The sequence below is a fragment of the Leguminivora glycinivorella genome, chromosome 13 (genome assembly GCF_023078275.1).
Source record: "Leguminivora glycinivorella isolate SPB_JAAS2020 chromosome 13, LegGlyc_1.1, whole genome shotgun sequence".
Lineage (NCBI taxonomy): Eukaryota > Metazoa > Arthropoda > Insecta > Lepidoptera > Tortricidae > Leguminivora > Leguminivora glycinivorella.
The window spans coordinates 14994741-15020989 of NC_062983.1; the positions used below are offsets into that span (position 1 = coordinate 14994741).

Below are 26249 nucleotides of genomic sequence, written 5' to 3' on the forward strand. Positions count from 1 at the left end.
TTTTCCCCTCACTATAGCGACGAAACTACAACGCAAAAAATGCGTTTATCACTGCTTCCAGTAGTTCCACAGGTGGTAAATCATCTTTATTACTAGATTCACCTACTTTTATCAATTTTAAAGCAGTTAATTTGACTTTATTCAGGGTCAAATTACTTTACCCACTAGTGGATAAAATGCGTTTTTACTCGCTGGTAGTAAAGGACAAAACACGTGTTTCCGAGCTAGTGAGGGGAAAAGTATCTTTTTAGAACTGTCACTCTTATTTTATTATTATAATCATTCCCGTGACCCGTACGTAGACTATTGAATGATTATTATAGTATGTAATTAGTTTACTGAAATAATAAATAATAAGCTTACCTAGGTGTTACCTGATGTAACATTATGTAACAATATGACATGTAAGATAATAACTATAATAAAGATCAATAAATTTCTGATTCAAAAATTATTCGTATGGATGTCGATAAAATAGTCGATATTTAATTAAGCACTTTGCATTACGTCTTGTACTGAGACTGACTGAAAGAGCACGCCACGTTCGTAAGTTTCCGTAAGAATATGATATGAAGGAAAATCTTTTCTCACTACATCTGTACCTCCGTCCAAATTAACTCCTACCTCACAATACCAGTATTACCTACGCTTCTAAAAATAAACAAACACAGTTATATGTAAAGCCAATATAAGTCAAATTGCCTACGAGTATTTGGTGCACAGATGTCATATATACCATAGATCAAGCAAACGTATCTTCTTAGCGTGTCAAATGAACTCAGTGAAATCCACTGAGTTGTCCGTCTTTAATCGCAGCTTGCAGCTTTCGGGCGTCAATTTTTGTAAGTTGAAGTCAATCAAAACATAAAAAATGCCTCGTTACGTGATATTCAATTGCAACAACACAAAAATTATGAACAATCAAGAGCCTGAGACATATTTAAAATTACAGGCAAGAAACAACTTCAGTACAAAATTTGACACGCTCGGCCCCTATACAAATAGATGAACTTGTTTCTTCTATATAAATAAAGTTCTGTGATTTGGTGATTTACGACCCTTCGCCGACTTTCAACTTTTTCGGCATACCTACCGGATAAAACTCGTGCTTGTTGAAAAGGCTGTAACCCCAAAGAGTTAAAAATCAAAAACGACATCCTATTTGAACGCATCGTTGCTCAAAAATTACAGCTTGCAGCGCTACGAACGGGTTCTATACAAATATATCTGCACTTTTCACCCAGCACCTGACGTTAGCGTTGTTTCACCCACATTTTATTTTAAAATTACGTTGCTCCGGTACGATCGCGCCGCCCTTCGCTGACTATACAGAAATGTTACTGCTATCGCCCACAAACACTCGACTCAGGCTCCGGTTAAACCAGCTTTACCAGCTGCACGCCTCATAGAAGCTGGGAAAATCCTTAGTAAACACGAAATTGAAGACCTAGTGGCTGAGCACTATGTCATAACATCATGGATGAGATTCAAACTCACAAACTCTAGTTACTAGGCTGTCATAAGGCAAAAGATGAAGATCGGATTGCGAGTGTACCTGGGCCATCTAGGTATCGCTGGAGCAACATGGTGGAGATCTGTGTAAAATCTGAGTCAAGATTTGGCGAAAATTCATGAAGAACCGAAAGATGTGGCGCGGTCTTGTGTCGGAGCCCGGAGGTCACGTCTAACTTTGAGTCACTGTTTAATACGCCAAATGCACAAACGCTCACGATAATATCTGTTTTGTAGCTATCTTTCTCTATCATTCTTGTGTGTTGACTGTTGGCGCAACAGAGCCAGACTGCATTTCTGTCTGCGTCTAGCGTCGACGATTGCCATTCGGCTACGCCGCGCCGGCTGAACAGTCTAATTTTGGCCAGTTGAGTGCGAATGGAGGCGAGCGAGTGTCAACCTGCGCGTGCACAAATATAAGTGTCTTTCTTCACCATTACGAGTTGGTCTGAAAGCTACTGACTGATGACGAGTATCTAAGCATTGGGAATGACTCTGCTGTCGGTACAGTTTTCCGCTTTGCGATTTTTGCTTTCAATGCAGGCAGCTTTATGCAACGTTTTCAGCAGAGCGGCGAGATATTCCTCGTGATAAATAACTTCGATACCGTACTTGGTTACTATAATCGCTCTCTGAGGCTCCGAGAATGATTGCACGGGTAAGAGATACCTACCTGAATTTCCTTCAGTTGAATCTTTTTAAACACATACTTACCCTAGCTAAATAGTTATTGATATCGGCATTGATTCGGCGCGGGGTTGCTACGTAACAATTAATAAGGATATATTTTGGCCCTAGGTCACGCGGCCGCGGTAGGCCTAAGAAGCGCTGGCTGGACGTCGTGACAGCGGACATGGAAGAGAACAATCTCTCACCTCAGGATGCCGAAGACCGGGCAAAGTGGAGAAGGCTGAGCAGGAAAGCGGACCCTGGCGCTAGGCCGGGAAAACGCTAGGTTGAAGAAGAAGAAGAAGATATTTTGATACCTACAGAGGGGTTCTTGCAAAACCAATTTAAAAAAATAGTTAAGTAGTTTTTAAGTAAAGTAGGTATTTGTACTTGTACTAAACATGAAAATGTACTTTTCTCAAACATGCAATGAAATATTGTCTTTACGTTCCTTAAAATGGGCTGGGAAGTATCGCTTTTTGGGCGCAACAACTCGAGAGGACTGTAAAGGGATTTCGTATTATTTTTCAGGCCTAGGCCTGCAAAGTAACTTTTTTTTATAAAATATTGTCCTTTAGAGCATTTTTTTTTTATTTCATTGTATGTTTGAGAAAAGCACTATACATGCCTCGGCGTGAAAACGGATTCCCGGCCTCGTATCCCTATCCGGCCTCGCTCGCACGCTCGCTCGGCCGTATATACCCACTTGGCCGGAAATCCTAATTTTCCCGGCCTCTGATGTAATGTACTAATGCAAGAAATAAAAGACTTTTTTTATTTATATTTTGATAAAGGTGGAGACAAGTTAATTCTCATTGGTTGGATTAATAGGTGGTACCGATCATTAGGATTGGCACAACTTGAAATCTGGGTGCACTATCTTTGTTAAGATAATTTACCTATTTGTTTAAAGCTAGGAACACACTACGCGGACGTCCGTCGTAAATCGACCGCGGACGGGAATCTGGACAATGGAAATACACATAACCGTGCAAACTATCGGTCGACGGACGCGGACGTGGCCTTGAGCGCACGGACGTCCGATCGAAATCTGGCTCTCTGGATGTTTTGTTCCGTGCACACTGATAGGTCGCGGTCGCGGTCGTTTTACGACGGACGTCCGCGTAGTATGTTCCTAGCTTTAAGCTAGGAACACACTACGCGGACGTCCGTCGTGAATCGACCGCGGACGGGAATCTGGACAATGAAATTACACATAACCGTGCAAACTATCGGTCGACGGACGTGGACGTGGCCTTGAGCGCACGGACGTCCGATCGAAATCAGGCTCTCTGGATATTTTGTTCCGTGCACACTGATAGGTCGCGGTCGCGGTCGTTTTACGACGGACGTCCGCGTAGTATGTTCCTAGCTTTAAGCTAGGAACACACTACGCGGACGTCCGTCGTGAATCGACCGCGGACGGGAATCTGGACAATGAAATTACACATAACCGTGCAAACTATCGGTCGACGGACGTGGACGTGGCCTTGAGCGCACGGACGTCCGATCGAAATCTGGCTCTCTGGATGTTTTGTTCCGTGCACACTGATAGGTCGCGGTCGCGGTCGTTTTACGACGGACGTCCGCGTAGTATGTTCCTAGCTTTATTGACGACCCGACTCTATAAAATATCCGAAAGGTATCTATAGTGCCACGCACTAGAAGGGGACTACAAGATTCAACCCTAAACAACTGTCAAACTTCAGTTTTGTACTTTTTTTTTTTTGTAGAACATACCTACCATTATTTATTATGTGCTAAAGTACCAGTAAGGCCACACTTAAAAAAACAGAGAAGGAGGGGGCGGCATAAATAGTCCATCCATTGTTCGGCCGCTCCGTGTAACAGGCACAGACAACGGTCTGAGGATGAAAAATAAAAAGAAACCCAGCCGTTTATAGGCAGGGTTGCAAGCCGTTGCCACTTTACTGACTTGTTAGGATTATTTGAACTTTTGTACAAGGATCACGGGCACGTACACTCAATTCTGCGCTATGGTGCAGTCGTATGGGGTAAAGTAAAGACAGAAACCATGATGATGCTGCCAGCAGAACTTGGATTCTAGGCATAGGAATTCCATCTAACGCCACTTCAAGTAGGTATAGTGCACGACAACGCAACTCATGGTAGCACGAGCCACTGGCTCCAGAGAACCAGCCGCTCGCTCCAGGGCGTAAGCCGCTTAAACTCGTTAGCTAGCTTGAATCTAAACGCTAGCTCAAATCTGGCCGCCATTTGAGAGCTTTGACATTTTTAACGTAGTATGAGAAGGTGTATCAATTCAGTTTCCTTCAAATCAAGGGTGAACAGGCATCTTCTGGGCGAGCTCACTCCATCGTAGGCCACGTTTTTACCGTTGGCTAATCTGTGGCCAAGAGTAAGCCCATTTATACAAAAAAAAACAAAAAATTTACTTTTTGGTAGTTTTTTAAATATGCAAACTGGCAACCCAATTTATAGGCGGTCTCATTATTAAGCGCTTTCTCGTTGCCCCGCGAAAAAGCCGCTGACGTACCCATTCTCCGCTTATTTGTTTGCTTATCTTTTAAATGTATCTATTCAATTTGGACCTCAATGGTGTTTCGTTTTGGTTGGACGCTGTGGCAGCGTTTCGTTTACACTCATTAGGTGCCCATTTTGTTTTTGTAAGTGAATTGGAATCAGCATATTGTGCAGTGCAATATCAACCCGCAACCAACTGATATACAATCTTAGTAACATTTAAATACTTAACCAAATTACGAAACAGTACTATAGCTGATTTTAAGCTCTAGAAATAGGTAAGGGGAGAAATAGGTCTATGAAAATATGAGCGAAAGAAAATTCGGTCGGTAGGTATGGTCATTGAGCTGGTTTTCCTACCAACACAAATTAACACGAATAAAGCCGCGGGCGAGAAATAATTTTCAAATATTTCTAACTACTACGTAGTTTAAACCGGCACACATTCCACGAAAAGTAATCTACAATCTACATTTACACGGGCACAAAAATGTCGGTAGGTACACAGCAATAACGACTGTTTTGTCTGTGGCCAGAGCCATAGACGTCCTTTGTAGCGCACCTGTTATTAAAAACTTGTGCTAGCCACGGGAGCAGCATTCAAAATTTGAAAATCGAATTCGTTTTTCGCTCGCAGTGCTAGTATGTACGCGTCGTTGACTGTTCTTTTTACGAAATATGTAACTGCCAAGTGCTCATCATGACTTGAGTAGTATATTCTTTGATCATGACCAGTGATCGGATCAACTATAGGAGCAAAACTTTAACAAAACCTTAGAGCTGACATAAATTAAAAAAAAAAAAAAACAACATTATTATTTTCAGATCAGTGTTAAATTTGATTCTATACCTGAATCCACGATTTACAATACTTTACTACAAGGATATTAATATTTTCAGGGCTGTAAGCACTCTTTAATGTAGACTTAGCAAGTTTTGTTAAAGTTTTGCTTCCATAGTTCCGATCACTGATCATGACATATTGTCGATCTACATCTACGACGCCTTTGCGCTATATACGGAGAAATTAATTTTACCGGTTACGAAGTAGCGGTTAATGTGTTAGGTAACTAGTTCGTACACTTCTCGCTACATACACATTTCCCCATGATATCAGCTACGCTCGTACCTTGTGAGTTGTGTTCATTTTCGTACAAAATCATACCTACTGGCAGTGAATGTGTAGATATACTCAAGGGAGACCTATACTGCAAACTTCCTTTGATCTATTGTCAAATCAAATTCATATTTATAATCATTTAATGCCGGGTGCAATATTCTTTTTCGTTATTCAAATTCGTATTTATGTAGGTAGCTGCTCCGTATATTTTGTCGCTTTTCGGTGGCCGGTCTGGTTCGCCCGTCTGATTTTGATGGATGGTTGTTTATGGTTGAATATGCAGTTTTTGTTTTACCGCGTGTTGCTACATTCGTAAAATAAACTTTGTGCGCAGGTGGCGCTTGTACATATTTCATAATTTCAGTCTCTATTCTCCTTTATTTATTTTATATTTAATCTTTTTGCAGGAATGTCCAGGGGCGGCTCACTCCGCGATTCTATCGCCGAGCTACATGTACATGCTGGCGGCCGCGAGTTCGCGGCCCATTCAGCCGTGACGACCTTCACGCGGCGCAATAGAATTCAATGTCGACTGCTCGCGTGCGGTCCGTTTGTTATTGTAGGTACGTATTTAGAATGGCGGCATTTTGTGAACGTCAAAGGAGTGAGCCTTCTGTACTTGTACTATTATATGTTCTGTGGTATGTCTTTCAAATCACGGAAACCATAGGGTATTCTGCACCTTTGGAAAGCGTGCGCAGAGTTTAGGCACAGAATATATAATATATAATAGTACAAGCTGTACAAGTGGTTCAGGCTGACGTATTATTAGCATTTTATTACTAAAAGGACCTATAAAAGATAAGGAGTCTATATGACACGAGAACTAGTTACTCGTACTCGCCAGACTACTGTCACACATTATTAATAAGTTACTAACGTAACAGATCTTTCACTTGCCAGCAAAACGACAAATACCTAATTCTTTATTTAACTAATACTAATGACTATGGGAACAAATCAAATTATTTTAACAAATATTCTGATTTGTGTTTTTTATGTAGTCACACTACTATATATAAATTAAAAATCGAAATAAGATGTCATATATTAAAGAAAAAATGACGAGCACCACCAGTGGTGAAGGCCGGATTCGAACCGGCGTCTTTTAGCAATCCGGGCCAAACGCCATCACCCCTAGGCCACCTCGCCACAGCGGAAGCCGTCGAAATTCGGTTCGAATCCGGCCTTCACCACTGGTGGTGCTCGTCATTTTTTCTTTAATATATGACATCTTATTTCGATTTTTAATACTAATGAGTTACTACCACTACGTAAAACTCGGAAGAATAGTAGGTACGTGCCACGCGAATACACAGGGGACGCGTGGCGCCCCTCGGCCACTTGTTCATTCGAATGAACGGATAGCGTGTAGGTACTTAACGCGCGACCGCGATTGAGTGACGTAGTCGTGCTACTGTCCAGTTAAATACTTATAAGCTTATCAGAATAATAGTAACCATACCTAAAGGCATTCTCTTTTTGTAACTTGTAACTTCTCTGGTTTTTGCAGGTGTTTATGGACAAAGCCTTCGCCACACATAAAGCGTTTTGATAGCGGAGCGTCAGCGGAGCGCAATGATAGCGGTGCGCCGGCGGAACGCTGGCGTTCCGCTCGCAATCCGCGCGCATTCCGCTCGCAATCCACGCTCGTTAGTTCCCGCCGGCGTCCGCTGGGCGCAACGCCAGCGTTCGTCCGGCGCACCGCTATCGCTGCGCTCCGCTGACGCTCCGCTACCGCTCCGCCTACGCTATCAAAACGCGCATGTGTGGCCGAGCTTTAATGGCTGGAACATCAGACGACGCGACTACCAAGTTGCTTGCTTCCAACATAGGTAATTAAAAAATACAGTACATACCTTCATCAAAAGTTTCTCTAGGAGGCAGGTACAGATGTTTAATTTTCTTTTAGTTTTTTACAAACACTCTCCATTTACTCAAGAGTAATGTCTGAAAAGTTGGAATGAATTATTCAAAAGGCTTCTATAGACAACAACTTTTTATTTACAAGTTTTCTTTTAATATTTTATGATGACATTTATTTAAGTACTTGCTAGTATAGTGTGGGCTACCTTCCCACTTACACCTAAACTTACATTAATAATATATTTACACTTATAATAAAATAAAATCATTAATATATACACATATTTATTTATATACATTTTATACACATATATACATTGACTTACATCGCTAAACAAACAAACACAATATTATATTACATTTACATATTTATAATATACACGTTAAGTTTATGTATCGTCCGTCAATAATTTGCCGTACCAACAGGTCGTTGTGTGCTATGCAAACGCGCACCGCGATAGCAGTTCTTTGTTCGCGGGGCCCGGTTTCGATGCGTCCAGTACCGGCCGGCAAGCGCCGCGCCCCACCTCAGTCGATGCACGATACTGACGCGAAACGCATGTCGCTTATGACCGCTAGACGCATTACGATCGCTATCGCTTTGCCTTTGTTTAAACTGTATTTTCTATTTCTTCCGTACTGTTACCTTCTGTGTTTCTATCTTCTGAACTTTGGACATTCCTTCTGTGTTGTAAACATATTTATAGACATTATAATATTTATTGGAGAAAGTGGATGTTTGCATTTTGTGGCTGACCTACGTCACGCACCCTGCCTGCAACCCCATACTGGTGACCCCTGAAGAACACAGGACCGAAGGATATTTACCAGAAAACCGTACGTAGAAGTGTCCAGAAAAATAGATAACAAAAGTACCGTTATGCCGCCCGTCACAGAAGTACCGGTTGGAGTGCCTGTTTCCACTGCACCATCCGTCACTACTGCTCCGCTCGGTTCCACAACATCGACGACGGACTCATCCGATGTTTGTAAGGTCGGAATGCGACTCCCACCTTTTTGGCCAGAGGACCCTGAGATTTGGTTCTCACAGGTTGAGAGTTCGTTCGACGTGGCCGGCATCAACACGGATCTGACCAAGTATAATTATATCGTCAGCCAGTTAGATCGTCAATATGCGAAGGAGGTCAGGGATGTTATCACCAACCCGCCGGCAACTGATAGGTATAAAAAGCTGAAAAGCGAACTCATCAGTAGGCTGAGCAACACGACCGAGCGACAAATCCAGCAACTTCTGCACCATGAAGAGCTGGGTGAGCGTAAGCCTTCACAATTTCTGCGTCACCTGCAGGCCTTGGCAGCCAATCGTATATCGGACGACGTTTTACGCTTGATGTGGACCAACAGATTACCTGTGACTGTGCAAACTGTCCTCGCAGGTCACCCAGATGCTTCTATGGACATTATCGCTGACCTTGCTGACAGAGTCTACGATATCGGCCCACGCTGCGCTTGTTCATCGCACGTCGCTTCCGCCAGCTCCGAGCAACCAGGCTCCAGTAATGACGCCTTGGCGAGGGAGATAGCTGCACTCAGGAGAGAGGTTCGCGACTTGAAGATGGACCGTGGTGGGGGAAGATCCCGCCCAAGGGATCGTAGCCGCTCCAGGAGGCAGAGCCGTTCCAGCACCAGATCCCAGTCCAGCTACAGAAAATTTCCCGTCTGCTGGTACCATTCCAGACATGGGGAGAACGCTAGCAAGTGCTTGCAACCCTGCGACTACAACAAGTCGGGAAATGCCACGGGCAGTCGGTAATGGCGACTCCTGACCGCCCTGTCACTTCGCGTCGCCTGTTTGTCACCGACAGAAGGTCGAAGCTGCAGTTCTTGGTCGACACCGGTAGCGACCTCTGCGTCTTCCCCAAGTCGTTACTACGCGAGCGTCGAGCGCCGACGGGGTACAACCTCTCCGCAGCCAATGGGACGCCGATCGAAACCTTCGGTTACGCGCATCTCAACCTGGACCTAGGACTCCGGCGCGACTTTCCATGGCGTTTTGTGGTAGCTACGGTTACAAAACCGATTATAGGTGCAGACTTTTTAGCGCACTATAGTATAATTGTAGATTGTGGTGGTAAAAGGCTAGGTCGTATTATAGATAACACTACTAGCTTATTTTCCAATGCTATTGTAGCTACTAATAGTGCTGACATATTTTCCGTCAAGGTCATGAACGGCAGCGATTCTTGCTACCATCAAATTTTATCACAGGAATATCCTGAAATCACACGACCTGCTGGTATTCAACGCACTATACCTCACAACACACAACACCACATTCGCACCACTCCAGGTCCCCCAGTATCCTGCGCTCCGAGACGTCTTGCCCCTGACAAGCTGAAGTTGGCGAGACAGGAGTTTGAAGGTATGTTGGCTAGCGGCACAGCACGACCATCGGAGAGCCCTTGGTCTTCACCACTGCATCTGGCGCCTAAAAAAGATAATGGGTGGCGCCCCTGTGGTGATTACCGTCAGCTCAACGCTCGGACGATCCCCGACAAGTACCCAATCAGGCATTTGCATGATTTTACACACAGCATATCTGGTTGTAAGGTCTTTAGTACGATTGATTTAGTAAAGGCTTACAACCAGATACCTGTATGTCCGGAGGACATACCGAAGACGGCCATCACGACGCCCTTCGGTATGTTCGAATTTCCATTTATGACCTTTGGACTCCGGAATGCAGGTCAGACCTTTCAAAGGTTTGTGGACGAGCTGACACGCGGGCTGGACTTCGTCTACTGCTACCTGGACGACTTTCTAGTTTTTTCTAGGGACGAAGAGCAGCACAAACAGCACCTGCGTGAAGTTTTTACCAGACTCCGGGACTACGGCATGGTGATCAACGTGTCTAAGTGCGTCTTTGGGGCTCCCCAGGTAACTTTTTTAGGTTACCTGATTTCGGAGAGCGGCACCAAACCCTTAGACACCAAAGTCCAAGCCATACGTGACTTTCCACCACCCAAGGACGTCAAGCAGCTGAGGAAATTTTTGGGTATGGCCAATTTTTACAGGCGATTCCTGCCGCATGCCGCCCAAATCCAAGCACCTCTCAACGCTCTCCTGGGTGGAGCAGTCAAAGGTTCCAAACCCATCAACCTGACCGGCGATGCTCTGAAGGCTTTCAACGAGACCAAGGAAAGCCTATCCAACGCAGCGTTACTTGCTCATCCCGATTGTCGGGCTAAGCTGGCGTTGGTTACAGATGCATCAGACGTAGCACTGGGTGCAGTACTGCAGCAGCAGCTGCAGGACCAGGTATGGCAGCCATTGGCTTTCTTTTCCCGGAAACTCAGTCCGTCCCAGACCAAATACTCACCGTATGATCGTGAACTGCTCGCGATCTACGAAGGTATCAAATACTTCCGACACATGCTAGAGGCGAGGCACTTCACGATCTATACTGATCACAAGCCGATCAGTTTTGCTTTCCACGAGAGGAAGCATAACTGTTCGCCTAGGCAGTTTAGGCACCTAGATTATATATCCCAGTTCACGACCGATATAAGGCATATATCCGGCAAAGATAATGTTGTGGCCGACACCTTATCTCGGATCGAGGAACTGGCGATACCTTTCGATCTGGCCGATCTGGCTAGAGCTCAAGTGTCCGATCCAGAGCTCGCCGAGTACTTGACCTCGTCCTCCCTGCGCTTGGTAAGGATGCCATTTCCGGGTAGTCCAGAGCCTTTGTACTGCGACGTCAGTACGCCGACTCCCCGACCGTTCGTTACCAAGCAGCATCGAAAAGCCGTTTTTGAGAGTCTCCACTCCTTAAGTCACCCTGGACCCAACCCAAGCGCCAAACTGGTAGCACAGCGATTTGTATGGCCCAGCGTGAGGAAGGACTGCAGAGACTGGGCACGAGCTTGCGTGCCATGTCAACGGTCGAAGGTGAGCCGTCATGTGTCTGCACCCCTGGGCACATTTGAATTACCTCGGGCTCGCTTTCAACAGGTACACATTGACCTAATCGGTCCTCTCCCCGTTTCTCAAGGCTTCCGCTATTGCTTGACGGCTATAGATCGCTTTACGCGATGGCCAGAAGTCGTACCAATAGCGGATATCACGGCAGAGACGGTGGCTAAGGCTTTGTTGACTGGCTGGATATCCAGGTTTGGCTGTCCCGTAGATATTGTCACAGATCGTGGTCGACAATTCGAGTCCGCACTGTTTCAATATCTATCCAAGGCCATTGGATTCCAGCATAGGCGCACCACAGCGTACCATCCAGCATCTAATGGGATCGTGGAACGCTTCCACAGGCATCTCAAGGCCGCCATTACATGCCACGCTGATGCCAACTGGTCCGAGATATTGCCACAAGTGCTACTTGGCATACGCAGTGCCTTTAAAGAGGACTTACAAGCGTCCTCAGCCGAGCTGCTATATGGCGAGCCACTGCGACTTCCAGGCGAATTTTTTGATCCTAGCTTGCCTGGTTCCACGGATATAACCGAATTTACCGCGCGACTACGATCATTCGCCTCGAAGTTAAAGCCTACGCCAGCTTCTCGCCATAGCAAAGACAGAATCTTTGTGTTCAAAGAGTTAGCGACAGCTGATTACGTCTTCCTTCGTGAAGATGCAGCACGCGCTCCTCTGACACCTGTATACTCAGGTCCACACAAAGTTCTGGAGAGAAGTGACAAAGTTTTTAAACTCCTCATTAAGGGCAAACCAGTTACTGTGACCATTGACCGGTTAAAACCTGCACATTACCTGGCCGAGGACTTGACACAGCCGGAACCACCGATTGCACCTGTCGCACCTGGAAATGTACCGCGCGAGAGGCAGCATCCTGACCCTGGGCCTAGCATACCTACTGCACCTAGAACTACACGTTCGGGGAGGCAAGTACGTTTCCCAAATTATTATCGCCCTTAACCAGGTCTCTGGGGGGGAGTGATGTGGGCTACCTTCCCACTTACACCTAAACTTACATTAATAATATATTTACACTTATAATAAAATAAAATCATTAATATATACACATATTTATTTATATACATTTTATACACATATATACATTGACTTACATCGCTAAACAAACAAACACAATATTATATTACATTTACATATTTATAATATACACGTTAAGTTTATGTATCGTCCGTCAATAATTTGCCGTACCAACAGGTCGTTGTGTGCTATGCAAACGCGCACCGCGATAGCAGTTCTTTGTTCGCGGGGCCCGGTTTCGATGCGTCCAGTACCGGCCGGCAAGCGCCGCGCCCCACCTCAGTCGATGCACGATACTGACGCGAAACGCATGTCGCTTATGACCGCTAGACGCATTACGATCGCTATCGCTTTGCCTTTGTTTAAACTGTATTTTCTATTTCTTCCGTACTGTTACCTTCTGTGTTTCTATCTTCTGAACTTTGGACATTCCTTCTGTGTTGTAAACATATTTATAGACATTATAATATTTATTGGAGAAAGTGGATGTTTGCATTTTGTGGCTGACCTACGTCACGCACCCTGCCTGCAACCCCATAATAGTATGCAATGATAAATGTCAAAGTTACTATTAAATATTAAAATACTTATTTAGTCTAAATAAATAACTAGCCGGGAATCAGGTAATTTACAAATATATACATAACTATATTAACAGTGAATTTTACTATCATCCGTTAGTTTTTTTCGAAATAGAGTTTATCTAGATGGCGTTACTGTCAGGTATCCACACTACCAATATCGTGCATTGCCATCTAGTGAAAATAAAACTCAATTCATTAACTACTGAATATCGTCGATTGACAATCGAAACTCACTAGTATTTTCTAGAACGATCGATTTTAGATCTCATCAAGTCATCATTCATATTGACGCGCAGATTAGTCACATCAAGCCTAAAGGACACTGGATTACTTATCGATGGCGAAGTGCCATGAACTCCTAACTAAGTACGAAAACCTAAGTAGTTGGGAGTTCATGGTACTTCACCGTCGTTATATAAGTTTCTGTGGCCTATTTCACAATAGTGACAATGTCATTTCGCCGTTCATTGCCTGTTCAACAAGGAAATATTGACGCTGAGAGACAATGTTACTTATCAACCCAGAAATAGGCACAGAATTGTCAGTGACAATGTCACTGTGGTGAAATGCCTCCTGCTGTCAACCAACCATATACTAGTACTAAGTTCACAAACTGAACTAACGCATCTATTTCCAGACAGTTTTCCAATACCGTCAATCATTATGTATCTTCATCGGATCAGTAAACTGGGCGGTCAGTATATAAAACAACGCTGGCGCAGGCACTAAGTTCAAGTACCACAGATCTTTCAACCCTGTGAGAGATATAATGCCGTACGCGTGAACCAGCCAATGGCCGATCAGTATTACTAAGTTCCTCGGGTTGCCGATAGATGACAGGAGTAGGGCTGACGCTGATTGGTCGAGCTTGATGGAGAAGTGGGACGCTGACGTCATCATTGAGATTATTATTATTATGTAGGGGAATGAGCAGTCTGTAACAATGGAAATAGGATTATTATATAATAACATAATTTGTACAGTCAGCTACAAAGATATGTTATACACTTTTTCACCTTATTACAATGCAATAAGGTGAAAAAATGGATACATGTCTTTGTAGTCGACTGTACATGACTTTCATTTGACTAGAGATCCTGGATTCAGTTCCTACTGATACCAAAGGGTTTTTTATTTCAAAAAAAAAAAGACCGTCTTGCCTTACCAACATCTGAAAACCGGCCAAGAGCGTGTCGGGCCACGCTCAGTGTAGGGTTCCGTAGTTTTCCGTATTTTTCTCAAAAACTACTGAACCTATCAAATTCAAAACAATTTTCCTAGAAAGTCTTTATGAAGTTCTACTTTTGAGATTTTTTTCATATTTTTTAAACATATGGTTCAAAAGTTAGGGGGGGGGACGCACTTTTTTTTCCTTTAAGAGCGATTATTTCCGAAAATATTAATATTATCAAAAAACGATCTTAATAAACCCTTATTCATTTTTAAATACCTATCCAAAAATATATCACACGTTGGGGTTGGAATGAAAAAAAAATCAGCCCCCACTTTACATATAGGGGGGGTACCCTAATAAAACATTTTTTTCCATTTTTTATTTTTGCACTTTGTTGGCGTGATTGATATACATATTGGTACCAAATTTCAGCTTTCTAGTGCTAACGGTTACTGAGATTATCCGCGGACGGACGGACGGACGGACAGACAGACATGGCGAAACTATAAGGGTTCCTAGTTGACTACGGAACCCTAAAAAGGAGTGTACATTTTTTGATCATGAGTGTACACTTCTGGAGTTGCAGGTTGCAGGCACACATAGGCTACTGAGACAGTTTACCATCAGGCATGTCGTCGTTGAGATTGCCAATTCCGTTATGTGCATTTTTTCGATTTTTCGTTTTTTGCAGATTTGCCTTTAAAATTGTATTCCACGTCTAATGCAAAAACCAGCATACGCAAATTCTCCTTGGATCATGTTTTAACTAAACACATTTGTGATTTTAGCCCCAAAAATAAATACACATGTACTTCCAAGCACATATAGGTTTTGGTAACCAAGTAAAAAAAACGAAATTGATAATTACTACTGCACATGTGTGGATTCAGTATGGATTGTTGCTTAGTGTGCTTATGAGTTTCGGTCATATATCTTGATTTTTCAATTTTTTTTCTGGTATTCAAAGCTAAATATTTTAACCGTAAAGTATAACTTATTGTGTTTAATATTGTAAAGTACCTTTTTGTCGTCGATTATTCGGCAAGTTTTTCAAATTTTCTAACACAGTAAGAGGGTAGCAATTATACTCCATTCTAACGTTCTTGATACTGATATGAATTATGATAACTTCATATCTGACATATTTTAACACAGACACACACTCAGTAGTAATCGTTTATTGGTGTAGTTGGGCATCATCTACTGTGTAGTATATCCTGCGTAAGAGTAGCACCAACCCTGGTAAGAAAAACGAGGGTGTTGTAAAAGGCGACTAAGTTCACAAACGAAGCAGCTAATAGCTATAAGGGAGATAAGCCACTTGTCTTCGAGAAGGAAAACTACAAACTCAAGCCCGGGATGGAATCCCCGTTAGGCGCGAGTAAGGTCCAAGCTGAAATATGTGGTAAACTCCTCGGCCTCCGACGGCCAGTTTCCAAGAGGGTGGTGCAGGTGCGGGGAATCACAGCGATTTCCTTGACTCCTCAGTCCCTGGTGGTGTGTCTGCCGAGGTGTGCGATAGGGCTGCGTTTTGGCTCCTACCGTGTACCGTGTGTGTCTTTGCTGCTTTGGTATTCATCAGCATACAAGAGCCGATAGAAAGTTTAAAGTTGTGGAACACATCACTCCTCAAATCACAGAAGAAACGCATAAACTTTTAATTGACTGCCTTAATGCCAATACTTTATGCCGATGACGCAGCCTTTGTTGCTACCTCTGTGAGCTTCAGCTAATGATGGGTCCAATCTCTAAGGCAGAAATTCCACTCGATGGCACGCTATTGGAGACAACCTTACGACAATAACCGACAATCTTTCGCTCTAGGCAGAGGTTGATATTTGCATCGGTAAGGCAGCTACCACTTTTGGAAAGCTTAGTGCTCGAGTATGGCAAAACAGACTCCTGACTACTAAGACCAAGGTGTTAGTCTTTCAGGCTTGTGTATAGACCATACTCTTGTACGAAGCCGAGACGTATGCCAAAGTCAAACGTCGTGGCATCTCCTTCTATAAGCGATGCCTGCGTAAGATGTTGGGCATATCATCACAGGTCGTCAAACCAGAGAGTTCTAGAAATCGCTGCCCAGTCTGACCAAGTGACCATGCTTCTCAAACAGAGGCAACTGCGTTGATAGGTATATGCATAGTATGGAACCTCATAGAACCCTCTCGTTTACCACGCCGTGTTCTTCTGGGCATAGTAGCGAATGCCAAAAAATATGTTGGGAGGTCATTGCTTCGCTTCAAAGACTGTGCCAAGAGGTACTATCAGCTGCAAAAGTGCACGGAGAAGTTAGGAATGAATTCATTGATAAATTCATCATGCACTTTTGCAACTGATAGGACATGGCTGCCTTTAAGATCGGCTACCGAAACTAGGACACGCTTGCTAAGAAACGGAGGGAGTGGCGCAAGTGCATTGAAGATGGTCGCAAGTTCGTCCATGGACCTGGTTTGCGGCACTTGCAGACAAAAGGGAAACAAGGTAACGTAGCAAACCGTCTCAATTGGTTGCAAGCTTCCCTTGTCAGCTATGTGACAAAGTATGTCGCTATCGCATAGGTTGTCGCTATAATTACGTTGAATTTAGTCAGAACAAGTTTTAAGTTCTTTTTTTTTAATTTCGTTTTCTTTCAACCCCTTTATGCCAAGAGTGGCACTGAAACTTGAGTAGTTCATGTGCTCTGCCTACCCCTTTATGGGATACGGGCGTGATTGTATGTATGTATGTACGTAAATATATATTATTAGTAATTGACAAGGAAGGTCTTTAGTTTTGTCAGATACTGACATTTTCCTTTGGATAATATCATTTATTTCTGATACAAGTGATTGTTATATCATGTTGTTTTGTTTTTATTACCCTAAACGCACATAACTTACTCTGATAAACCTCAAATGAACAGTATTTATGATTCCTATGTGCATGACTTACACATATGTATTTAGTAAGCTCAAAACCAATACCCATATGTGCACAAAATTAAGAAAAACGAGTATATCTTAATTTGTGATTTATTATTTCCCATGTTTTTTCACACAACATATTTCTTGCTATTTTTGACACATTTTGGATACAAATTGAAATGATGTTTGTACCTACTTCTCTAGTAAATCGATTTTTTGTCTCTCCTGAAAAGTAGCTAAAATGCACATAGCGGAATTGGCAATCTCACCGACGATGTATAGAAAATTGATAAAGGTGCCATGACCTTGAAATCAAATTGCACCCTTAATAGGGCAGGGAGCTTATATTTATCACCATGATTTTAGGCTTTATTTCTCAAATTCATGAACTCCAATTTTGAATATTTTTTGACATTCTTCTGCCTTATTAAGGGTTAAAATGTAAATAACTGTAGGTATATTTCTAATACTCCAGGTCTATTTGTATTACTTTAGTTTCTGGTACATTATGTACTTCATATATGTATGATGTTTATTATGACTGTTTGTGTTCTAAATAAACTGCTGGAACTACTGACAGCATCGGTGTGGCTGTGGGTTTGCACCAGGGCTCGGCATTGAGCCCATACCTCTTCGTGCTTATATTTATATGGACGTTACCGTTATAATGGACGCTCTGACGTCGGACATGCAGGAAGAGGCACCCTGGTGCATGCTCTTTGCCGACGACATCGTGCTTGTCGGAGAAGAGGGATTCGAGGTACAAGGCAGGTTAGCGAAGTGGCAACAGAGGCTGGAAAATGTTGGCTTGAAGATCAGTAGATCCAAAACAGAGTATCTTTACTGTGACTTCGGCGGTCTTTCCGCCCCTGTTGCCATGACACTAGATGGCGAAATATTGCCTACCTGCTCGGATTTCAAGTACCTGGGTTCCCTCATTCAGGGAGATGGCGAGATCGACAGAGCAGTTCAGCACAGGATTAACGCAGGATGGATGAAATGGCGACAGGTTACAGGCCCAACCTGCGATCCCCGAATGCCTCTCAGGCTGAAGGGGAAAATTTATAAATCAGTTATCCGACCTGTCGTCCTGTATGGAAGTGAGTGCTGGGCCACCAAGACGAATGATGAGAGAAGACTGCATGTGAATGAAATGAGAATGTTGCGATGGATGTGTGGTGTGACAAGACTGGATAGGAAATGAGTATATAAGAGGAAGCCTGAAAGTAGCGCCAGTGACAGAGAAATTGAGAAGAAGTAGATTAGCATGGTATGGGCATGTAATGCGGAGGGATGAAAGCAATGTTATAAAACGAGTGGTAAATATGAAAGTGGATGGATACAATGGTAGTGGAAGGCCTAAGAAAAGATGGATGGAATGTGTGAACAACGATATGAGAGTGAAAGGTATGGAAATGACGGCTGATAGAGAGAAATGGAGGAAGATGATCTGCTGCGCCGACCCCAAATAATGGGAAAAGGGCAAGGGAATGATGATGATGTGTTCTAAATAAACTAAAAAAAAAAAAAAAAAAAAAAAAAAAAAACTGCCATGGTGAGTTATATGCATATCAATGTAGACTTAAATTAATAAAATCTAAAATAATACTTACAAATCAATCCAGCAGCAACAGTATGAATAAGGACCAGAATAGGATAGAAGTACAGAGCACAGTATATGGCCTTCTTCCCAGGGTTCGGAGGGTGGTACGTCATCAACCATGGCCTTATAGTGATCGTCATCAGTAAGCTGAATGCGTAGATCAGCAGTATTATTGTATACCTGAAAGGATTGTCAGGTATAATAGAATAAATATTACATATTTTTTTAAATGTAACTAGTCTTAGCCTAAAGTTCGATTACAAGCATCCCCTGCTCATATCCATACTAGTATTATAAATGGGAAAGTGTGTGTGTCTGTTTGTTTGTCCATCTTTCAGGGCAAAGCGGAGCGTCGAATTGACGTGATTTTTTAAGTGGCGATAATTGAAGGGATGTACATAGGCTACTTTTTGTCTCTTTCTACCGCGATCGAAGACGCGGGCAAAAGCTAGTAAATATATATACAAGCTTTTTAAAACTTAAAAATGCGAGAAAATGTCTTAACCCTTATTCAAAAACGTACACTAAAGTTATCAAGCCCATAAAGTTTGTCCCTTTGTGACGCATTGGCGACGTATCGGTGTGATAGAAAGGTACAAACGAACTTTATCGGCTTGATAACTTTAGTGTATGTTTATGAATAAGGGGGTTAATATATTTTTCAAATTGTCAACTGTAATGGATATAATACAAAAGCTAGCAGTATCAAGACACACAATACTGATATATTTTGTGTCAATAGCTAAAAAGAATCATGCAATCACCAACAAATGCGCAAGCATTTATGCAAATCATTTCTTACAGTGGATAAACAGCTTCCTGCGTGCAATGCAATGTCTCCTTATAGTCCGGCTGCGGGTTGTGTAACAACGTGTACCAGTCCGACAGTGCTGTTGGAGTACACACATGTAATGCCAAGCTTCCCGTTGGTGGCAGGACTAGCAAGGCCGCTAAGGTGCCGGAGACTACCTCAAAGAATGCTGAGAAGTGTTGGGCTAGTATGCCTTGCTTCCTGAAAGGAATGGAAGTGTTAGAAATTTATATTAATTTAGAAACCATACAGTCAATGAAAAAGAAGTAGACACCTTTTTAAGAACTAAAAACTGCCCGTGTTAACTTTATTATACTAAAACTTGGTAAATATATCGATCAAAATTGAAGACCTCAAACTTGTAGAGTTTATAAATGTAATTCAATAAAAAAAATAGATTCAGCAGGTTTATACTCTTAGCCACCGGTTTTAATCTCAGTAAGTTAAAAAATTTTTTACTAAACATGAAGCTATCGGTTTAATCTAATAGTATTTTATCAGTTGACTGATTGATCTTTCAAAAAGGATTCTTGTTTATTCTTAATAGAAATCATAGACTTCTATATGGCCTAAATGACAAAAAAATCCTTTTGAAACCTTTTTGTTACTCACCCTTTGCCTATAGACACCATATCGATAAAAAACCAGTGCAACACCAGCGGCAAGAGCACCATGAACCCTAAATACTGCCAATCATACAACGTCGGTACATCTGTACAAGGCTCGCAGTAACTCGACGCGTTCGTCCGGAAACCTCGAGGGCAGGCCCCGCAGTCGCTCCAGGAGCCATTATCCAGCGGTGTACGGCCGCAGTACAGCCCTGGGCAAGATCTCACTGCTGACATCTTACTTTAAATTCAGAATCGAAACAGCGATTTTAGGAACGATTTTATTGACATTTGCATTTACAGGTTAAAGGATAAGATATGAGTTTATAATCTTGATGTCTGATATCACTGTTATTAATTAATAAAGACAAACTGTTGCATTTTTAGAGATAATAAATACTCCATGAAAACGAAAAATATTTATTGTACCTTGATTGACATCAGGCTGTCATAGCTGTCAGTGTCATGATTCAAATGTCATTCTGATTTATTCTCGAAATTTAGAGTGTGCACAATCTGCACGATTTAATTAATGTCTTGAATAGTCACGCTGAGTCGACAAGACAGATTGGGACTAAAATTGTCCTGTCTGGACTGCCCTTTATAAAAAAACTGGCCAATTTTAGTAAAAAAAAACCGAAAACGCCATTAAATCTATATTAAATAAAAAAATCTCTTTCTTCATTCTATGTAATGGCATTTTTTGTGCCAGAGTTTTATTTGGATATGTAACTTTCGCAGTATAGTATTTTATGCAACTGGCGTTTAAGTGAGGTCAAAAAAGACGAGTGGCGTGAGTAACAATTTGAGGCGAAGCCGAGAATTGTTAATAAAGACGCCACGAGTATGTTTTGACTCAGTTAAACACCGTTGCGTACAATACTTTTTCTACGACCATGCACTTACTTTTTAATAGTTTTCTAGAATAACTTTCGTGAAATTCGCACTATTTCCTGTATTTTGACGCGTCGGCCTCCCCTCTGTTCCTGCACTCACCCTGTCGCTCGCAGTCCCCCGCGCCGCTGCCAGCCCCCGGCGCCCCGCGCACCCACGCTATATCCATTAAAGGCTTCCTAACAATGCTTTAAGAGCTATATCGTATGCGTGGGTGCGCGGGGCGTCGGGCGGGGGCGGGCATCTTTTATGTAGGGTTTTAACGATCTATGCACGACACTGTAAATGAGGAATAACAACACGGGAGTAGAAAAAAGTTTTAATAGCATTACTCTGGTAAAAACGGGCCGAATTTCAAATCTTCTATGGGAAGACTAGACCAAGACTTCGCATTGAAATGTGTCTGCCATTCCGTTTCTATCATCCCAGATATACTATAAGAGTATACTTAGGTCGACACGTTCGTTTTTCGTCACGTTCCTAAATTGGTCCGATTCTGCTTTCGTCAGCCATTCTTGATTCGTCAATTTAGTCTGCAGTCATTATCGTCTTTGACCATAATGAGTTGTTGGCCTTTTTCTTATTTTCGACTCAATCGTTTTTCGTCATTTCGTATTTGGTCATATTCTAAGTTGGTAGGTACCGACCTAAGGGCCCATTTAGACGGTACGAGAACTCGCATACGAGTTGTATTACATTGCGGTACTTGATGGCTGTGCAAATTGTATGTAACCTCAACTGCCCGCAATGTAACTAAAATCGCATGCGAGTTCGCACGCCGTCTATAAATAAATCAGGCCTAAGACTACGAAAAAACATAGATTTAACAGCGAACATGCCGAAAGAAGATTATGACGAGTAAAGAACGAGACGAATTAAGATAAAGATGAACAACGACATTGACCGTAATCGAGAAAGACCGTCGACGATCGTGACGAATAAATTAAGAATGGCTGACGAAAGCAGAATCGGACAAATTTAGGAACGTGACGAAAAACGAACGAGACGACCCAAGAGTATACCCATCCCAGATATAAAATTATATAGCGGGACGATTTGGAATAACAACACCGGCACTGACGTTAGAACAAAGTTTATTTTGTATCAAACAAAGTTTACACAAGGTTTGGTTATTAAACAAATGAATCCAAGCTATATTAGTTAAAACGTAACAGTTTAAACACAATTAAAGAGACAAAGGGTCGTAGGGTCTGACATGCGCAAACGCGTGCGTTCTCTACCAAAGCTAACGGCCACCAAAATAATAAACTCTTAGAGTTAATACGTGCAGCTTCTGACGTTTCCCATACAATGGAGCGGCAACGATTTTAGCAGCGCCATCTAGCGGTACGAGTTGTTCAAAGTAGTTTGTCAGACTTTTATTTTAGTAAATTAAAATAGAAAATGCGACTACTTGATCTACTTTAACATTTTTAGACGGAATAAAACAAAAAAATAAGAATGTGAGACTTTTTTAATTTTATACTGTATGAACTAAACTATTTTGATCAACTTGCCGCTAGGGGCGCTAGTATCGCGTGTTGCCAACTTTGGCACCAAGCTGCACGTATTAACTCGTAGAGTTTATAATAGTATTTGCGGCCACTGTCCCTGCAATGCGCAGCGCTGCCAGCCGCTACGTGATTGGACAAAACAAGTTACACACGATAGCCAGCTAAGGTTGACCCGCGGCTTAGTCCGTTAGGAAGCGAGCCGGGGGTCTACCTCTGTTGGTCCTATTAGGCAGTCGTCTATCTCCCTCAGACTGACTCGTACCGTCTCTCTGAGACGCGTTAGGCGTAAAGCCAGTGTCACACGCTATTATTAGAATTTCACTCCCCTTATTTTGGACATACTATTATTTTTAACCGCCTTCCAAATCTCAAAGGTTATCAAGTCGTCTGTATGTTTTTTTTTTATTTATTTATTTTTTTATTTTTTTTAATGTTTGTTCCTCGATATCTCCGTCGTTACTAGACCGATTTTGAAATTTTTTTTTTGATTGAATGTATATGCATACAGATTGGTCCCATTTTTCTCAGAACCCAGTTCTGATGATGGGATCCTGGAGAAATCGAGGGAACTCCTCAAATCTGAAAGGCATACATATGGTGATTTTCGAATTTTTAAAGGAACAGCATTCATTTACGTACGGAACAGTGACATTTGGTGCAGTGGAACTCCTGATGATGGTCAGAATGGAACTCCTCAAATCTGAACGGCGCACTTATAGTGGCTTTGGTATTTTTATAAGAACAGCATGCACTTACGTCCAGAACAGTGATATTTGGTGCAGTGGAATTGCTGATGATGGTCAGAACGGAACTCCTCAAATCTGAACGGCACACTTATAGTGACTTTGGTATTTTTATAAGAACAGCATGCACTTACGTCCAGAACAGTGACATTTGGTGCAGTGGAACTGCTGATGAAGAGTGAGCCGCCCCTGGTTAGAGTTACGTTCTGATAATCATTCTCATCTGTAAGTACTTCAGAATCATCCAGATTTCAAAATTGGTTCAGAAATGACGGAGATATCGAATAACAAACATTAAAAAATATACGAATTGATAACATAATCCAACATTTGAAAGTATTTATCACCAGAACCCCAAAGGAAGGCGGTTTTTTTTTTCTTAAAAATTATTATAAGTTTGTAAATAAAACAAAGATTGTCCGAAAATATTGTTTAATGAATAATACTTATAATTATGTTTTAGCACAAATTATAACACATTTGATAAATATTAAATTATTTAACACACATTTTACATAAAAATATTACAAAACATACTTAATTTTATTAGGTATCTTATGTGAACTTTTTCTTCTAAATACTTTGCAGCTAAAGGCTCCAGTAAAATTGAATTTTGAATTACAAAGCCTTGAATTTCCCGCCGAGATCGCGTCTTGCCACAAATCGCAAGCGCAGACGTCTCACGGTGAATTTCAGCATCACGAAGGAAAGGTAGAGGAAGAGCGCAGCCAGAGAGAGAAGGAAAACTATCACATCCAGCAAGTAATAACGGGCGAAAGAGACGCCAACAGCTGGAGCGCGAAGATGCTTGGCTCCTTTGTGCCGCAAGACGTACTCCGTCCACCATACAGCGTTTTCGGGTCCAGAAATCACGGGATCTTCAGTCACCTCCTTAATTTCTGTGATAGCCTTTTTGTACCTGATAAAAAAGACCACATTACAATGGGATAATAATCAAAGAAGATAGGAAAAACAAGATGTATGTAGATTGTGAGCTCGCAAAATTTAACGGTCATTTACAATGAGCCGGAGATTTGCCAAATTTAACCTTTTTATTACATGACAAATGCGAGCTTAAACATAATTCTTGTGATGGTCTATAACGTGAAATGTAGGTATATGTTATACTAACTTTTGATCGGTGGCTACAACAGAGACAGTAGCCTTGACGGTGTCTTTGTCCAAGTAGTAAGGGTCAAGGATTTCACCAGCGCCAAACTTGGTGAGTTGTCTGATGAAAACTTTTCTGCCCCTGATAGTTGGGAACCCAACAACTGGCACTTTGTAGTATACTGCTTCTTCCAATGAACGGGGTCCTCCATGAGTAATGAATGCTTTCACGTTTGGATGAGCTGAAATAAATGGTATCCTACTCATAAGAACGAAAGTCAATAAGTAAATTGAAACGAACATAAATGAAAACTGATAAAATTCAGATTGAATGAATTGTCTACTACCTAGAATTTCTTGCTGAGGGAACCAGGTTTGTGCAATCACATTGGCGGATTTATTAAACGAGGTGGTGTTGCCGATCTTCTAAAGGATAGTGTATGGAAGCCCGCGGAAGGCATCGGATAATGTCTGCAGCGTGGCTTTTGGTAGACTTTCGGATTCTTCAATCGCTCCTAAGCTGAAGTAGATCACTCCTTTCGTAGCTGCATCTAGGAGGGATTGTAGATTCTGAAACAGACAACCAAGCGTGAAACCAAATCATTAAAAATAAGACATTATTTCTTTGACTTGGGCACGTACATACCTGAGGTAAGGCAAGACCTGGTTTAATGTGCATTCGATCGCCATAGATAACTGCAGGTACAGTTGGTCTGTTCCCAGCAACTATCGGATTAGCCGCAACCAGCAACAGATCAATATCATACTCCACTTCTTGAAGACCACGCTTGAGGTCTAAAACCTTTTCAGCAGCCATATGGGACAGAGGAAGGTAGTGGTTGTAAAATTCGTGCTTCGTCTTAACATGTCTGTAGAGCTCAGAGAATTTCTGCCAAATGCTTAGGTTTCCGTTGTTAAGGGTATTCACATCTAGGTACAGCATAGGGTGGATAGGATTTCCTTTAGCTTCGTGCTGATGTAATTTTCCGCTTGATGTTGTAATAGCGATATGAGGGGCTTTGTACTTCTCTGCGACAGCATACAGGAAAGGAACATCTGCTTCACTAATAACCAAATCGAATTTGATGTTCGGGTTAATAAGAAGCGCTTGCATTTGCTTAGATTTTATTTGAGTGATGGCTAATTTGAGAGAGAATTCATTAAATTGTCTCAACTTGGAAAAATAGTCATCGGTACTGGTGATGAGGTATTTGAATTCCTGCCAGTGAGCCGCGGATTCCCCTCCAACGTTTAATTCCACGATCCTCTCAGTGTCTGGATACGTGAACTGCCCTGGGTATGGTGTCATCAATACGATTGAGTGTCCTTTCTGAGTGAGCAATGAAACATATGCGCGAAAGACTAGATGATCAGAAAAAGACAAGGAAGAAAACAACGCGAGGATATTGGCACTTTGCACTGCATGGCTCATGCACAGGAGTAGCAACACCGCACTTAGGCCCTTTAAAGCCATGGTAGATTCGAGAACGCGCACCTTTTACGTGACCACTCCGGCCAAAAGCTGGGACCGAAAAGAAAGACTGCTATACATTACCTCGGTGACAACAATAGGACAAATCACCTGTGTCAACAAGGCAATGGGCGCAAATAATACTTTACTGACTAACCAGCGTACGTTATTGATTT

The 26249-nt window shown here is 42.2% G+C and overlaps 2 protein-coding genes and 1 pseudogene across 2 annotated transcripts; 1 reads left to right on the top strand and 2 right to left on the bottom strand.

The window, feature by feature from the left end:
• Nucleotides 1-8552: 8552 nt before the first annotated feature.
• Nucleotides 8553-9446, top strand: LOC125232776. The gene has a single exon (XM_048138557.1). The coding sequence runs from the start codon at nt 8553-8555 to the stop codon at nt 9444-9446; it is 894 nt and encodes a 297-aa protein (XP_047994514.1).
• A 3754-nt stretch (nt 9447-13200) lies between these two features.
• LOC125232630 (JNK1/MAPK8-associated membrane protein) lies at nt 13201-20768 on the bottom strand. The gene is made up of 4 exons (XM_048138377.1): nt 20346-20768; nt 19725-19934; nt 18933-19102; nt 13201-14174 (listed from the first exon to the last, which is right to left on the bottom strand). The coding sequence occupies exons 1-4, from the start codon at nt 20576-20578 to the stop codon at nt 13894-13896; spliced, it is 894 nt and encodes a 297-aa protein (XP_047994334.1). The 5' UTR covers nt 20579-20768; the 3' UTR covers nt 13201-13893.
• A 3170-nt stretch (nt 20769-23938) lies between these two features.
• Nucleotides 23939-26155, bottom strand: LOC125232835 (annotated as a pseudogene).
• Between the last annotated feature and the right edge of the window lie 94 nt (nt 26156-26249).

What these genes read in the sequence shown, in the direction of transcription:
- LOC125232776 (XM_048138557.1), top strand. Translation starts at nt 8,553, where the DNA reads ATGCCGCCCGTCACAGAAGTACCGGTTGGAGTGCCTGTTTCCACTGCA.
- LOC125232630 (XM_048138377.1), bottom strand. Translation starts at nt 20,578, where the DNA reads ATGTCAGCAGTGAGATCTTGCCCAGGGCTGTACTGCGGCCGTACACCG. An exon ending in ATGGTGTCTATAGGCAAAGG is followed by an intron (nt 19,935 to 20,345) that starts GTGAGTAACAAA and finishes CATTCCTTTCAG; the next exon opens with GAAGCAAGGCATACTAGCCC. An exon ending in TGTTGCTGCTGGATTGATTT is followed by an intron (nt 14,175 to 18,932) that starts GTAAGTATTATT and finishes CCATTGTTACAG; the next exon opens with ACTGCTCATTCCCCTACATA.